This window comes from Neolamprologus brichardi, chromosome 11 (assembly GCF_056152115.1).
Source record: "Neolamprologus brichardi isolate AB-2024 chromosome 11, ASM5615211v1, whole genome shotgun sequence".
NCBI lineage: Eukaryota > Metazoa > Chordata > Actinopteri > Cichliformes > Cichlidae > Neolamprologus > Neolamprologus brichardi.
Window position 1 is genome coordinate 23023555 of NC_142114.1, and position 17465 is coordinate 23041019.

At 39.0% G+C, this 17465-nt stretch overlaps 1 protein-coding gene across 2 annotated transcripts; it reads right to left on the minus strand.

The window, feature by feature from the left end:
• Window positions 1-2226: 2226 nt before the first annotated feature.
• Window positions 2227-17395, minus strand: lsr (lipolysis stimulated lipoprotein receptor). Of its 2 annotated transcripts, XM_006791744.3 has the most exons (11): window positions 16433-17395; window positions 14551-14880; window positions 10523-10642; window positions 10174-10230; window positions 9046-9192; window positions 7765-7953; window positions 7497-7550; window positions 6288-6404; window positions 5279-5579; window positions 3082-3532; window positions 2227-2881 (listed from the first exon to the last, which is right to left on the minus strand). In XM_006791744.3, exons 1-11 carry the CDS (start codon window positions 16470-16472, stop codon window positions 2846-2848), a joined length of 1842 nt encoding a protein of 613 aa, XP_006791807.2. In that variant the 5' UTR covers window positions 16473-17395; the 3' UTR covers window positions 2227-2845. The 2 variants fall into 2 exon arrangements, with proteins under 2 accessions (XP_006791807.2, XP_006791808.2); XM_006791745.3 differs by lacking the exon at window positions 10174-10230.
• Between the last annotated feature and the right edge of the window lie 70 nt (window positions 17396-17465).

The following is a 17465-nucleotide window of genomic DNA, read 5'->3' on the forward strand; positions in this document are numbered from 1 at the left end:
TGTATGTTTTGTTCTTTTCTTACCTCCATTGTACCCATCTTTGTCACAGTACTTAAATAAACAAGTTATAACACATTTATATTGCGTGCTTTTACTAATATGCAGCGGCTCCATCTGATGAACTTGAACTGCTTCTCTTGAGATTACTGTGCATGTAACTGGTTTTCTCAAAGCTGGATCTCAGTATTGAAAAGAAACCATGAGTACCATCACAACTGTAATATGGTTTGCAGTTTAAGTAGTTCTGTTTTGTGTATCCCAATTAAAGCAATGGTGGCAGATGTTTGAATATGGTTTATGCAGATAATTAAAAGTCTGAAAAGTAAGGATGTTTATTATATTGAATGAAAAACTTTACAATTTTATATATATATATTTTTTTCTGTAAATTACTTTGTATTACTCAATTAGCTGCTTAAGGCAAGCAGTCTCAATTGTGTCAGAAGAGTTTACTGAAAAGGATCTTACCTTAAAACTGTAATTCATGATTTTCTCTGGATTTAAGATTCCCTCGCTAAGTTAAAAACAACAACAAAAAAACACCTTCGCATTAGAATGTGCACTTCCTCTTTCAGCTGTGTGGGGGGGCCCACAGCAGATTATCCATCTTACTCTATCCCTACCACCTGCTTTCTTAACTATCTCTCAAAAACACTTCACCTGAGCTGTCCCTCTGATATGCTCATTTCTCACCCTGCCTATTGAGGTCACGTCCACTGAAAATCTTTGCATCCTTAATTCTGACACTGCCCTCAACCCCCTCAATCTTACCTGCACTCACTTCTTCACCTCTATTCACTGTGCGTTGGCTTTACTAACTGGCATCTTCACCATTCCCCCTGCCTCCCTCTCAGTCACATGTTAGGTATTCTCACAGTTTTAAAATACTTTTAAATTACCAAATCTGTAGAAAATGCAGCAGCTGAGTCATTGATAATGCAGTCACAGAGAGCTAATAATTGGGGGGGAAAAGACAAGCAAAAAGCAAAAGCACCGCAAACCCTACACATAGAGGCTTTGGATCTTGTCTAACTTTAGCACCAAGTTGGAAGGCCTGGCAAAACTTGCATCAAAACACCACTTCTCATTCAGAGTGATAGATTGTTTACTTGTCAGAATTAGATTTTCTCATTAAGTGATAAGAGACCAAATATGGCAACAAAGATTTCAACATGACTTCTTGCCGCAAGCACGTAACCACTCTGACATCTGACACTGTGTGATCAAAGGAGAATTATTTGCACAAACCTTGGCCACTGTAAACACCCTTAAGGAACCTCAGTGTGTTGCTGAACAGCTAGGAGGACGTAGTGTGAGGAGGATACATCACCCATGAAGTAGGGACAAACACAAAGTGGCAGAAATCCAGAAACCTGTAGAACAGGAAGATTATTTTATAGAATCTATTCAGGTGATCTGACATAAAAGTTGGTTTGGTCTTCTTACCTGTTACTCGTAGTGAAATCTTTTTTTAGGTGAAGGAGGCAAAGACTGTGGACTGGCTTTAAAAAAAAACAACCCCCCCCAGCTTGCGTCACTTTAAGAGCGGACCACTGAAACTTACTGAAACTTGACACTTTTCTTATGTTAAACCTATGGTATGGCCCTACAAGTCAGGCATTCTTACTTATATTTAGCAACCGTCAGAGGAGCCACTGGCAACTGAAATAATACTATATCTAAAAGATGACGCAACACCTCTGAAATAAATCCTTTCTTTATTAAGTCTACATTTCAATTATGTTGAGACAGCCAAGGAGGCAGTGGCAAGTCCGGATTATTATTCAACACTGTGATTTGTGATGTTTGAATAGGTCCCTCACACACACACAGGTATGATCTTAAATCATGTTTCTATATCTTTTTTCTTTAAAAAAAGAAAATGATGGTTTCGTTTACACTGTACCTTTGCTTCTGTTTGTAGCAATATGTCGTAACAAATACAGTGACAAAGAAGATAGTTTTTAACATTTTTTCTTTTTCTAAAAGAGGGAGAAACCAAAATACTTAAAGTACTAAATTCACAATGGTACAAATAAATAATCTCAATTTGATCATCTCTTACTGAACAACAAGCAAGGTTGATCAAAGTCTTAACATTTCTAAATCTAATAGGAATTAATAATTGTTGGACAGAGAAAATGCTGCATTAAAACAGCATCACTGCTTCAGCATACTAACAAGATGGTGGCATCTAGTGGTGAAACACTTTTAGCTCAAACAATGTGGCCTGGCAAGAAGATCTTTATTTTAAAATTAGATTTCAACACATCAAAATGAATATTTGCAGTTTTAATATGTTTTTCCAGATGCCTATGTACAACATACTGAAGGTTAAAATTGTAATTTAGTGTTAGAAAGTCTCTGGAGTATTTTGTTCCACAAGGAATCTAAAACGAGTGAACACTATAATACGACAAATAACAAAAAAGCTAGACAAATTCCTTTAAATGTACACAGATTTATATAAAAAAGTCAATTTACTTTTCACAAATGCAAAAACAACAGACATCCATAAAACTGCATTAATACCTGCATCAGCTAAATGAAACTATATAAAACTTCTGAATATGTTTAATTGTTGAGATGAGATATTTTTAACTATCTAAAAATAAAATTATGTACACTGTAAGGCACTTGTGGCAGCCAAAATATTGTGTACATGAAAAGGCAAACCTCTTCCATGTTTGAAAAGCATACAATCACATTTAGGACTAATTATGACATTTTTAAATCAACATAACAAATTAGCAGTGCAATAAATATTTACAGTCGCTCTCTTGTTTTGTTTAAAGATCAATGCTGCATCCTTGTTGTACTTGGTTGTTCTCTTTAGGTTTTTATTTCACACAACCAGGCTCTCCCGACTCACAGCTCCATTCTGCAAAACAAGAACACTCATTAACTCACCCAATAAACTAAAACAGACTCTTTTGATCAAAAACAAGCAATGTGTCATTGGCCCTGAAGATGTATTAATAGAGTAATTTCAGTATTGACTTTGGCCTTTTCATAAGTAGTAAGAACATAGATTATCATCAAACCAATACACTTACAGCAATCTCAACTTCTGTGACTCACCTTGCGGAGGTTGCTTTTCTTTTCATCTTCACTGTAAGGCGGTGGTGGTGGAGGCGGGTAGTCATTGTGCCGGCCAGGGTTTCCAGAGGGTGGGTTCACAGGTAGTGGAGGTGGCCCACGTGGCCCTCTCCCCCGATCTGAGCGGTCGCTCTCGCTGTCCAATCGCTCCTGGCTCCGCGCCCTCTGCTGCTCCCCCATCCTCTTCCTCTCCATGGCTTCTCGTAGAAAACTGTCATCGTAATCCTCGCGCCCGCCCCTCGCACCACCACCATACCGGCGATCCCTCTCCAGATCCATTAGATCGTCACGACTGTGGCTGCGCCGTCCTGGGAGATCCCCATAGGCTCCACCCTCTCCTCTCCGGCGATCGGGGGAGTAGTCACGACGTCTGCGGTCATCATAGTCACGATCATAGCCATTCCGGGCACTGCTGCTCCACCCATCATCAGAGCTAAAGAAACACAAAACAGCACATTGAATTTGCTGAACGGTTTTCAGCTACTGTCGTGTTCCGAGTCTCACTTTAAAGTTCAGGTGATGTTTACAACCAAACATTGCATCTGTAATTGGTAACAGGTTAACTACTCATGATACTGAGACTCTACGTGGGATGGAGGTTATGGTTCCCAAATGTCCGTATGTCTTATCAACATTACATATAAATATCTTCTTTGCTTAAAAAAAACAAAAAAACTAAAGGAAAACTTGAGATCTGTATACAGAACTGGGTATACATACTAGACTGGATCATGTGCTAGGAGTGAAACGATACCAACCACATCGCTTGATGGAAATGACGATTATCAACCTACAGAGGGTTGAATTCAAACACACCCCAAAAAAGTTTTGTTTGTCCATTTTGTTGAAATTTCATTGCAGCAACACAAAATGGTACTCAGTAGTTTGTATGGTCCCCATGTGCTTGTATGTATGCCTGAGAATTTCAGGGGATGCTTCTAATGAGACTGGTGGTGTCCTGGGGTATCTCGTCCCAGATCTGGACCAGGGCATCACTGAGCTCCTGGACAGTCTGGCGTGCAAAATGGTGGCGTCAAATGGATTGAAACATAATGTCACTGAGATGTTGAGGACGATGATCTTTGATTTTAGTCAGGCAAGTGTGGAGCCAGGCAATGGTATCAATTAGTTCATTGTCCAGGAACTGTCTACATACGTTCGCCACATGAGGCCGGTATTTTTATACAGCAGGAGGAACCCTGACCAACTGCAAAAGTGTAGGATGTGGGAATTATGGAATCTTCTATACCTGACATCTAGACTAACTGTGAAACAACTAGTAGTTCAGTGCAACATCTGGAAGAGGCAACTGATATCACAACTAGAGATCAATGAGGTACAACACAAATGCTATGGACGGGGGTGGGGGGGAAGGACATCAAGTTTGAGATTGGGTACCAAGGCCCAACAACAATTAGTGCGCTGAAGGTGTTGAGTGTTGAGAACACGACAAAGAAATTAATTTTGAGCTTATGACTAATAGTGATGTCTGAAATCTCTGTGAAACTTTACTAAATGACTTGCTGCACACATCTTCAAACATCAAGCCATATTAGCATATCACACCATTTACGAAAGGTGAATGGTGTGATATGCTAATATGGATCCTTTCTTTAGTGAGCTTGCGTGGAAAGTACATGCATTACCGAAGATGTAAACCGCAAAAAAAACAAAAAAAAAACAAAACAAACTAGGGCAAATTTGTCAGCTGCACTTTGTCATCGGGCTAAATTAGTTTACAATTCCCTTCACTCTGATGAAACACATTTGGAAATTACCTTGAGCCAAGGCTTAACTAGGCAGACATAGTTGATTGTTTGGACAAAAATGACACAAGACCTGCTAGAAGTTCTGTGCCAAGATATCTAATTTATTCTTATATATTTAAGTCTGATAAAGTGATAACATTGTGATACTGAAAGGTTGCGGATGAACTGACACTATGTGTGGGTGACTGAACATTTCAGTTAAACAATTTGCACATGTCTCTCTTTACTTTGAAACGGTAAATAAATGATCCTGTAATGAGAGATGTATGTACATGGTTCATCTTTATACTAAGACAATTGCTGTGAAACTTCAATGATGCTGCACATGGTACAGATTATGCTGAAAAAAAAACTCTGCTAAATGATGTGATGATGGCAACAAGGAGGTTACTGGAGAAACTAACACTCACCCTCTTCCTCCTCTGGAATCTGGGTGGCGTTGTGGTTGGTAGTCGTCTCTGGGGTATCGCCGTCCAATATCGTCAAGATTGTCCATCGAGCGAGAACGTACGCGGTTCTCCATGTAACCTCCTCTTTGCTGCGGGTAATCATCATGGCGGCGGCCTTGCTGGGAAACGCTGCTGATGGTGCTCATAGCTTCATCACGGTCATAAACTGTGGGGAGATGCGGCGGCTGGGAACGACCTCCACGGCTTCGAGGCTCAGATCCACTACTGTCATGCAAGGAACTGACTTCAGTCATGTTGTCCACTGAGACAGGAAAATTGAAAAAGAAATGCAGGTCAGAGGAAATAAAACTGAGTTTAGTAGAAGGATCTGAAAAGTAACAACATGAAAGCTCTGCAGCTACCAATGGGCCACAATCAGTAACAATTGTTGTAATTTATGTAATTTTATTTTGTATTACTAAATGCAGTCAGTTTTCACGTACATGACTGCAGAATGTTAAAATTTGTTCCTGTAACATATTGTTTTCTGGGTAACATTTAACAGCTACAAACCACAAGTGCAGAAAGTGTTAATGACAAATGAAAAGTGAAACACATGACATCACATACTGGTTTTTCCCCATCAAAACCACAATTCCACAGTAAGACAATCAGTCTCTCTCTGTCTGTTCTAACAAAGCAAAAATCTTGATGAGTGTTGATGACATATTTTACATACTTTTATGTATTTATCTGACTTTCAGTTGAATCTTGTTATCGATTACTGGCTTCAACGACCATAATCTACTGTATTATTTAACCAAATTATGAGGACGAAAACCGAAGTTAAGATTTTTATCTGCAGTTATTTTTATTTTTCTGATTCATGTAAAAATATATATTATCCCTGTTGAATAAAGATTACTGCACTTAAACCAAAATTCAACCAATCAATGTATATAGGACTTCCAGCCACAAAATCTAATATAGTCTGCCACACAGGAATAATAGGAAGCAATCAGTTACTCACAGCGCTGAAAGTTGCCAGGCCTGGATGGATCCATATTGGCAAGCTCCCTCTCCATATAGTAAATGGCACGCGTTGCGTTCCCGTCAGGGTCCACCTGGATTCGAAAACCACTGCGAGCTGAAGTGAGGAGAATAAGTTCAAATATAGTGAATGATTTCAGCTTCTTTCAATATTTGCATACTCTTATCAAAACCATCAAAAAATGCTTTCATATTTGTGACAAGTTGAAATCCCTTTATTGCACAGGCTTGTAATACATTGTTTTTTTTTTCTTTCATATGCGCTGCTTTGTTTATGAGAAGCTGTAAATTATTGAGATTTGATTAAGAGTATAATCAACAAAGATGTTTTGTTTACAAAACTTTTTTACCAAAAGTGATATTTTTTTCTGGGTGAAGAAACACCAGAGTCAGCACGATGCTATTAGAGGAACTAAGAGAACTATAAAATCTTTATAATTTTGTCAGTATTGCAACATTAGAGTAAATATAAGCTTTGACAGCCCAATTCTGCTCTCAGCGCATAGAAAACAAAATTATTTGCATTACACACAATTCACTGCTAATCTTTACTTTACATATAACTTTATGTATAAAGACAGTCATGCAACAGTGAGACCTGAACAAAGCAGATAAAGCATACTGGCCTAGCAACATGCTAAGCTAATATGCATCAAAAGGTGTTCTACAGATTTAAAGATATTTGAGCTCTTCCAAAAGTAGATGCATAAAATCCTAAAATATAACAAAATGTTTAAAAAATGTATACAACAAAATCAAATAATCAATTTTACATTTAAAAGAGAACTTCAAACACAAATATCCACCTATATCAAAAAATGTGAACAGACTAAGCAGCTGTGTCATAAAATATGTCACACAAATACAGTTTTTTTTAAATGCACACATATATTGTGGGTGGAATCCGACTAGTTATGTGAACATAACCACATCAAAGTAAGATGAGAGTAAGAATGCAAAGAATCTCTTTTAGGTGAGGTGAGGTGAGGTTTTAAACGTATCTTCTCACTTGAGTTCAATTCAAGTGAGGGAATTCCTCAAATCTGAGAGATAATACTGATAAGAAAAAAATACCCCACCCACATAAAAAAAACAAACAAAAAAAAACATTCACACCGCAGTGTACTGTACACCTGTTTGGGTGTGGGTGGGTTAATTCCTCCCCCCAACACACACACACTCTACTCACTGTTGTCCCCTCGGTCTTGCTCACGTAGCAAAGGTACCTGGGAGCCGTGTCCCACTACATAGAGAACAAAAACAAAGCAAATTTGAACAAGCACTCCACAAAGCTAATCTCTGCACAAAGTAAAAACCTCTGCGTTGTTATTATGAAACTCATATTCAACAGTTAACTGAATTTTCCTACTCATGGCTGCAGAAGTACAACACATTATGAAAACTGCAACAGAAAGTAATCATTGTGAACTTTCAGGTTTGTAATTTGTATCACCTACCTGAGCTAGCACCATCATATTCATGACCGTAACCACTCTGAGGCAGCTGGGCTCCAACCCCATTAGGTACAGGAAGTAGAGGCATACCAGGCTGCATGTATGGTGGCTGACCATACATACTTGGAGCATAGAGGGTGGAAGCATATTGATTCCCCATACCCTTCTTTACTGCTTTTCCTGCCTCATACACTGCAAGACAATGGAACAGAGTTGGTTTTAAGCATGTTGGTGAAAGATGACATCAACTGCTGGAGACTGTAAAATTATTAGCAGTTTAAAATCTGTGATTTTTCTGTTGAGAGTTAAAACAGAACAGATAATAGTTTACTGTCTTTCCATTAAATAAATAGAGGTATTCTGTTAACCCTTTTAGGAAATACCCCAACTTCCCATTGAGTCAGTGTACTCAGTGCTTTAAAAACCATGCCCACTGGAGGGGAAAACAGTCTGGCTTACAGACATGCAAATGAGGGCTGAAACAGTAATGCATTACCTTAAACTTGTTTTTTCAAAAAAATCTAAAAGAAAATGACTTTTCCAGTTGAGTATTTCAGTACCTGAAGTCCAGTTAGCTTTTAAAATATGTTAACAAGATGATGCTGTTGGCTGAGCATTACACGCACTCTACTAAAAGAGAAGTTGTCAAAATGTTTCCTCTGTTCGATTTATTAGTATAGGCTTCCACCACAAAATAAGCTCACAGTCATTTTCTTTTCTCTCTTTTTTATTTTTTTTTTCTTTTGCTAACAGGCAAAATTGACTAGGAGGCACCCTCAAAACTTTTCCCCTCCAGTTTGTACAGGGTTGTCTCGATAGGAAACCAAACTAAAGTGAACAGTTTCCTGGCTTTAGGTTCATATTTACATTTTAAACATAGTTATGGAAATTAATAATAATAATAATAAATTTAAAGCTGAATGCTCATCCAATTCCCACCATCTAACTGTGTGTAATGTGTGTGAAACAGACATAGTGAAACCAAGTGACATAAAATTACTGTTACTAAATTAATGTGACCAATACATCAATGAAAAAAATTCAACCCCCCCCCCCCCCCCCCCTCAAAAAAAGAAAGACCCACACACAAATTTGTGCAAGCTGGCGTACAAGAACTTTCCCTATAGTGAATGGTACGCTGTACTATTAAGATTATGATCTCAAAATGCACTGATACGCAATGGAACAGACACGTTTGAGTCTAAAATGGGATTAAACAGTAATAATAAATGTGGTTAAAGAAAATTATGCACAATTTTATTGGCTTTTCCGTTTGATACTTACATGCTCGTGGACAGCAGCAGCGATCCGGGCAGCAGGGGCAACTGACATAACAGCAGCAGGTGTGTGGACAACACTGGCACCAGCAAATCCCAATCAAGAGGACCAGCAGAAAGAAGCCAAGGACCACCAAAACAACCAGGAGCCAGTCTGCAAAAGACCAACAATTAAATGCATTTATTTAAAGATTTACGATTTGACATTTCTTTTTCAATTGCTGACATAGTCCAGGAGAAAAAATAAAACACATGAAATTCATGTGAACCTGAACTACAGTTACAGTGGTCCACATTTCCTTTATTTGTGTATTACATCAACAACAGAAAACACCTATACTGTATATGTAAATGCTTCTTAACAACAACAGTCAAAAAGAAAGCAGTTCACGTGCGTGACTTGTCAGTTCCACAAGATAAGACTTAAATGCCATTTTGTCATTTACATAAACAACACATGTTGGCAACCATAGTGACTTTTAGAAGGTTTAAACCGGTAAAGCCGGTTCACAAGTCTATACATGCAGCTCATAAAAAAAACAACAGAGAAGGAAGACACTGTATATGGAAATGAATCAACTAAAATGCAAACTGTGTTAGCAGTGTGAAAAACATTGGGCTGTGTACACAGAAAAGGGAATGAGGGCTGAATGTACTTTGGTAACAGGCTGCCTGTACTCACACTGAAAGTTAGATATACAAACATGTGAATTGAACTAAAGAAAGAAACAAAGGCAGATAACAGCATAATGGGATATGGGATATTAAGGATGCCAGTAAACAGCAAGCAGAGCAGTGCATAAACCTATATTTCTACCCACAACATGATGCCTGACCCTTAAATATAGCAGCCTTTTTTCAAATTGAGTCACAGTTTCTTCCTATATATAAAGGCACTTCTGGAGTGTGCCCTTAAAAGGAATTTATCATGTGTCAGATAATTTGTTCTAGCAAAATGAGTCAATAGTGGTTACGTTTTTAAAAAAGCACACAAGCCAATTGTACTCTTGCAAGGAATTACTCATTACTCCAACCTCATTGTTACGCTCCTGTTCTTTAGGTTAAACCTAATAGTTCATACGCCTCTACTGTGGGACTGAAACATGGCTGAGCTATATCAAGAGGCTTGTACTACCTTCCATAACCAGTAAGTCAATGCCAGGCAGGAGGTCAGAAGAATTTGACTTTCTCTCTGTGAAAGAAAGACAAAGCCACAATTATTTTTATGTGGTCTGCTTTTGTTACCTGCAACCTGTGACTCTAAAAACCCTTTAAGAACTCAACCTGTGACAAATACCCTCCTATCCTTTCAGCCACTTCAAAAGTCTGTCACGCCAATGGTTTTGTGCATTTGTTCTCAAATATTCTAATTTGTAAGCACAAGATTGTGGGTGGGGAAAAAGAAATTGAAAGCAAAAGGAAGAAGTGTCTGCATAGAGTATACCTGTACCTGAATGCAGTGGCTATAAATGGAATTAACTTACCCAGTACGAGGAGCTCTGTGTAGTCTTCACTATTTCCTGTAACATCTTGAGAAGAAATGACAGAACAGAAGTAGACACCACTGTCTCCCCATGCAGTCTGTGCGATATTCAGGTCTGCATCTATGGGTAACAATTAATATTAGTACATTTTTTTGTCATTGTTTTTCGATAGTTGTTATTCAAAAACTGTGGGTCTACCAGATGACCCTCAAATACATGAACTATACACTACCAAATTCAAGCTGACCCTCAAGAGGTATGTGGTTTAATTGACTCAGTCAAATCAATTAAAACATTAGAATTGTTGTTTGACTTTTTTTAAACCACTGAATATTTTTTAAGACTCCATTGCTCATTTCGAAGGCCCCAGCAAGTCAGGTATCCAGCTATGACTAAGCACTCAACTGGTCGTGGCACAGGGCACGTGCAGGGCAGCTGGGTTGGTTCTGCTCGTGGGTTCTTTCTTTTAAAAGGAAGTTTTTCACTTGTTATCAGGTAGTTGCCCAAAGAGGATTGTCTGTTTCTTAGGGTTTTCTTCTGAATAGTGTGGGATCTTTAGGGCTACTCGATTATGGCAAAAATGATAATCACAATTATTTTCACTGAAATTGAGATCTCGATTATTTGACAATATTTATTTAACAATAACAATGTATTGAATAATGACTTTAAAGATTGTCAAAAATAATATAAAATAATGTGCAAATACTGATAACAGTGCAAATGTTTGCAATATAAAAAATAAATGAAAAATGTAAACATCTATGTTTAGTGAACTTTGCAGTGTTGCTCTGTGGTGCAGCTACGACACTGTAGCAAAGTTTACACACTATGTCTACTTGATCCACGTCTGACTCCGCGAACCCATAATGTTTCCACACCACTGAAGTTTTTTTTTACCTCTCTTTTCAACCAACTTAGCTTAGCTTTCCGAGCTTCCCTCGGGTTCTCTTAATCAGCGGTCCCCAACCCCCAGGCCTCGGACCGGTACCGGTCCGTGAGTCGTTTGGTACCGGGCCGTGAGAGTTGAGGCTCAGGTGTAAATGTATAGTTTTCAGGGTTTTTATCGGTTTTCAGCGTTATTTTGTTATCGTTTTTATCATTTACTCGGTTTTCCTTGGTCTTTTCACGTGTGTTATGAATAAATTTTCTTTTTTTCGGTACCGGTACTAGTTTTATTTTGTTGTATTTATCCGCGACACCTTAAAGACCGGTCCATGAAAATATTGTCGGGCATATGCCGGTCTGTGGCGCAAAAAATGTTGGAAACCGCTGCTCTTAATTGTTGTGACATGTGTTCGGAATACAGAGAGGTGCGCTCGATTTGCCACACGGAGCAGCGCGAGAGTAAAGCACGAGGGAGGGGCTAATAATCGGTTCAGTCATTTTTAATGATCGTTGAAAGCCCAGATCGTAATCGAGATTAAAATTCGATTAATTGAGCAGCCCTAGGGATCTTTATCTTGGAGTTAAAAGTACCTTGAGTTGCCTTGTGATTTATTGCAATATAAATAAACCTGAACTGAAATGAATTCATATCCATCACCTTACTGTGATTTTTTTCTAGAATTATATCTACTCAGTGCCCATCATACTTCAGCACACTCTAACGTACAGCAAATAAACAGTACAGCTACAGACTATTGTTATTAGCAATTCATTACCCTGAGATTTATCAAAAAAAGAGCAGTAACCTAGCAGCACTGTTCAACTTATGAGAAAATGAGTGAGCCCATCAAAAATAGCAATGTTTCAAATAAGTTTAAAAACAAACAAACAAACAAACAAACAATTGGACTGAAATATGCCATCCCTTTTGTATTGAAAATAAGAGTGAAATAGATCCTTGACAAAGTCACCGATTCTGTTCATAATTTTTATGGACAGAATTTCTAGGCAAAGCCAAGTGGTGCAAGGCTTTCAGTTGGGTGGTCTCAGGATCTCATCTCTGCTTTTTGCGGATGATGTGGGTTTGTTGGCCTCCAGCTCGCCTTGGAATGGTTCACAGCATCAGCATCTCCAAATCTGAGGCCATGGTCCTCAGCCAGAAAATTGGTGGAGTGCCCACTCCGGGTCAGGGACGAGTTCCTGCCCCAAGTGGATGAGTTTAAGTATCTCGGGGTCTTGTACACAAGTGACGAAAGAAGGGAGTGGGAGCTCGACAGACAGATTGGTGCGGCAGCTGCAGTGATGCGGACACTGTACCGGTCTGTTGTGGTGAAGAGAGAGCAGAGTGTAAAAGTGAAGCTCTCAATTTACCAGTCTATCTATGTCCCTACCCTCACCTATGGTCACTAGCTGTGGGTAGTGACCGAAAGAACAAAATCGCGGCAGAAATGGGCTTCCTCCAAAGGGTGACTGGCCTCTCCCTTAGAGATAGGGTGAGATGTTCAGCCATCCGGGAGGGGCTCAGGGTAGAGACACTCCTCCTCCATTGAAAGGAGCCAGTTGAGGTGGTTCGGGCATCTGACAAGGATGCCTCCTGGGTGAGGTGTTCCAGGCATGTCCCACCGGGAGGAGACCCCGGGGCAGACCCAAGACACGCTGGAAAGATTATATCTCTCTGCTGGCCTCAGATTGCCTGGGTGTTCCCCTGGAAAAAATGGAGGAGGTGGCTGGGAAGGGGGAGGTCTGGGCTTCTCTGCTTGGGCTGCTGCCCCCGCGACCCGGCCCCAGATAAGTGGAAGAAGATGGATGGATGGATGGATGGATGCATGGACGGCTAGATCTTTGAATAGTAAGACTTAAGACTACAGAACAGTAAGATTCTTTACATGAGTATTCTTTCTTTTCTCATACAAATTCAGTACATCTGAACAGAACATATAATAGAAAAAAGTCATATATAACTCTCATGTAATGTGAAACTGGGGCTGTTCGATATAACGATATATATCGGATGACGATATAAAAACATCTATGTTTCATTTTACGCTATCGTTTGTTTTGTGGTGTTGCAAAATAAACGTTTATGTTTCATCGTTTTGATGGTCACTGTAGTGGCTATATTGATTTCTTAAAGTTCTCTCTCTCTCGTATATTTAATTTAAACACACTACGGATGGACAAGTGCCTGTTTTTATGCTTTGTCATTAGCAACAACGATGGTAAAACCATTGTGTGTCCGCTTGTTTATTTTCCACATAAACCTTTCACAATAAAGCTCAAGATCCTGTTGAGACTTTTCAAAATAAACTGAATCACGTGAAAGAGTATGCAGAGTATTTACGGATCAGAAGGAAAAAAAAAGGGCTGCCAGGTGCAAAAAAATAAACCTTAGACTCAAACGTTAGGACAGGCTTTTCCCCGCAGCACGCCATGTAATAAATACTCACAAAGAAAACGGTGGCCGTTACGACTTAAGTCTAAAAATATATAGTTTCATGCATCGGTTCAAACACTCGACTCCAGGTACATGACGCCCAGCTGGAAACACTTCCCGCAAGTCGAGCTGCCCGAGATTCACAGAATTTACAGAAAATGTTAATTTTTTTGTGCTTTATATCGTTATCGGGACGATAGATGTCTTATATCGGGATATGAGATTCTGGTCATATCGCACAGCCCTATGTGAAATTACTGCAGAGACAGGCAATTTATTTTCTCAAGTGGCTAAATGAGAAACTGGGACTGTTGTGAAGGGTCCCCACCATTAAACTGAACTCAATTCTGCTCAATATTAATTCATCTTATTAAATCTTATTGGTATGGCCTTCCACAACAGACCCAATTTCTCTTGTGGCCCCTTAGGAAAATTAAATGTACACCCCTTGCAGTGTTTACGCATTTTCCAGATTAATTACAACAGAAAAAGGTATTACTGACAGACCTCTTGATTCAAGCTCAATCATCTGGGTAAGGAAATCCCAAAATGTTGATCTGAAATATTTCATCACTCATCCAAGTTTTTAAAATGTGATGTTCAGGTGAACAGAATCAACATTTTGGTATTACTGACAGACTAACATGTCGTGCCAAGGCTCTTACATGTCTTAATAGGATTTCAATGTATTAATTAATCAACTTACCGTTGACTATGCTGATCTTGCGTCCCTGGTACTCAGTGCCGAGGGTAACTGCAGTGCCTTGCTTGGAGGCCACTATTCGCACTGTCCTCTGACTGTCTGCACACTCAATGGTGGGGTTATAGTTGGGGTTGTTTTGAGACAGAATGTTGTCTGCACTGCTGGGATTGAGTGCAGCCTGAACCGGGTCCCGACAGTAAGACTTATACTTCCACGTTACAATAGGGAGCTGAGTGGCCGTTGTCTGATACTGACAGGTAAGGGTGACAGGCTGGAAGAGAATGACGACATACCTCTTGGTAGGACATTGAACTGATACACCCATAGTAGATTCTAGAAAGAAAACAAAAATATAACTTAACAATGAAGATTGACTCAAATTATGTATTATTGCTGTGATTACCATGATCATGTTTCTGACATTTAAAAAAAGGCATCCTACATCCTCTAGTACAGCGGTCCCCAACCCCCAGGCCTCTGACCGGTACCGGTCTGTGAGTCGTTTGGTACCGGGCTGCGAGAGTTGAGGCTCGAGCCTCAACTCTCGCAGCCCGGTACCAGGTGTGAAATGTATGGTTTTCAGGGTTTTTATTGGTTTTCAGCGTTATTTTGTTATCGTTTTTATCGTTTACTCGGTTTTCCTGGGTCTTTTCATGTGTGTTATGAATAACTTTTCTTTTTTTCGGTACTGGTACTAGTTTTATTTTGTTGTATTTATCCGCGACACCTTAAAGGCCGGTCCATGAAAATATTGTCGGGCATAAACCGGTCCGTGGCGCAAAAAAGGTTGGGGACCGCTGCTCTAGTATTCCCCTAATACTAAGGCGTGTCATGAGCCAAACACCATTTCTTCACTTCTAGTATCACCGAGAGAACATGTAATGAGTCACCTCATCTGTAATGAGTCTGGCTGCATGAGCTCCAACCACTACCGCTTTAGATTATGATGGCTACGTTCTAATAACACAGAACTACAATTAAAGGAAGTTTTGAACTCTGTGTCATGTCTTTACAGTTAGTTAAAAAAAACAAACAAATACTTTTTTATCCAAGTATGCAATACTTGAAGATGTTGACTAGTTAGTGATAGTAACATTATAATTCAACACACAATCAGCAGGTTTACTATATACAGCCCTACGTAAGGCCCAGATGCAGCCCTCAACAACCCTTAAATCACCACACATGAGTTATAGTGGAAGTTTTTGTTTATAAGTATGCAACATCATACAAAAACTACTCAGCTCCCTCCGCTTTCATCTGCATTTCTACTGCACTTAATTATGAGTTATATTATTTTATCCAAAGGCTATGCGTTGGATACTAATTCGGCTTCCTCTCAATCAAATTTAGTTCCCCAATATTTAAAGTTTACAAATAAAACCAACATCAACCCACAAGGCTTCAAAAAGGTGTATTTAGCAAAAAACAACAACAAAAAAAAACAAAAAAAACCTTTTCTACCCGCATTTTTTTCAACTAAAAGTTTGTTTTTTGTAAATATGTCGAATAATAACAATATCAGTAATAATAATAACAAAAGAATTACTTTGAAAATAGGATTCATAAATTGTTTTATTCACATTAATCTATTTTTTATTTTATTTTTGTTTGTCTGTGAGTGCATTATATTAAAAACTACCGAGAAGAAAGAGCCATTTTAATTTTATGTCCCAACAGGTTGTCTCAAAATCCTTGTTGTCAATTTTTTTTAAAAAAACGTTTTCCCCCAAAACACAAACGTTAAAAGACCTCAAGCCACCAGTACAAGAAAAATGCCCACAAAAAGTTATAATTTTGGAAAAGCTAGAGTATTTAGAAAGGCGGTTTGTATATCAAAGTTTTCCCGGCCCCCACCCTGTTTGACAAATACAGGCCAACTTACCTGTCGCCATTAGAGCGGCGAAGATTATCGTCCAGAACATGTTTAATCTTGCTTCCTCGCGGTCTCGGTAGACTTAAGTATTTTTAATTCGTAAAATATACAAACAAAAACGTATTCAGGTACATGTAATTTTCCTCAGACAGATAGTAACACCTCCATTTTGTGTCTTTGTGTGTTGTAGACTTGGGAGGACCCGAACGCCCCGCAGGTGTATGCCGAGAGACAGGTTGCGAAAAACGGGGACGTATGTAAGTCGTTGTTTTACAGGTGGTTGCTGAATTTTTCGGTTGACGGCGCATTAATTTCGCTACAGAACCCTAGTCGTGAGAAATGGCCAAGTTTTTATTTTTTAAAAAAGGCGTTTTCTTTACGTCTTTGCCCATTTTGTGTTCGCTAAAGTGACATTTTAACCAGGAAGTACGCTACGTGTTTTACCCACCGTCTAGATGGTACAGTCTAGAAACTGATAAACGACATGAAAGCGCTGTTTGTTAATTTTAAACCCAGGTTGTGGGAGAGAGGGAGCGTGACCTATTTCGTGGGGGCGGGCGCTTTTTATGTGATTTAGAACATTAAAATTAGCTTAATAGTATGAAAAGAAAAACAAACAAACAAGTCTAGTTTCTACACTACCATTGTACAGAACTTTAACTTTACTGCTTGGGAATAGACCTATAAATGTCAGAAGTGACTGCTTACAACTGACTTCATTTTGAAGGCTCAACTCTTATCTTGACTTCATTGTTCCCTGTTTTTCCACACTTCACTTTCACAGTCCAGGTTTTGCTTGTGGATCAGAGAGCTTCTATACATATAATAAGACCATTCCATGGTCTTATCAGACCATGGGAATCTTAAAATTTGATTTACCAGGTTTAACTGAAAGAGACCATAAATTGAAGATGTTTGTCTTTATGGCGTTCTGACAAAAAAAATAACCTTTCATATAGCTGTGCATTAAAAGTTTTTTAAGCAAAAATATAGTTATGGGCACAAAATACACTACATCTGCCACAGTGAAATGGCAGCACTG

Bases quoted from the DNA above. Each gene is read 5' to 3' on its own strand.
- lsr (XM_006791744.3), bottom strand. From the start codon at position 16,472: ATGTTCTGGACGATAATCTTCGCCGCTCTAATGGCGACAG. The intron at 9,193-10,173 runs GTAGTACAAGCC...GGTCTTTTGCAG, and splicing joins TGACTTACTGGTTATGGAAG to ACTGGCTCCTGGTTGTTTTG. The intron at 7,551-7,764 runs GTAGGTGATACA...TTCTCTATGTAG, and splicing joins ATATGATGGTGCTAGCTCAG to TGGGACACGGCTCCCAGGTA.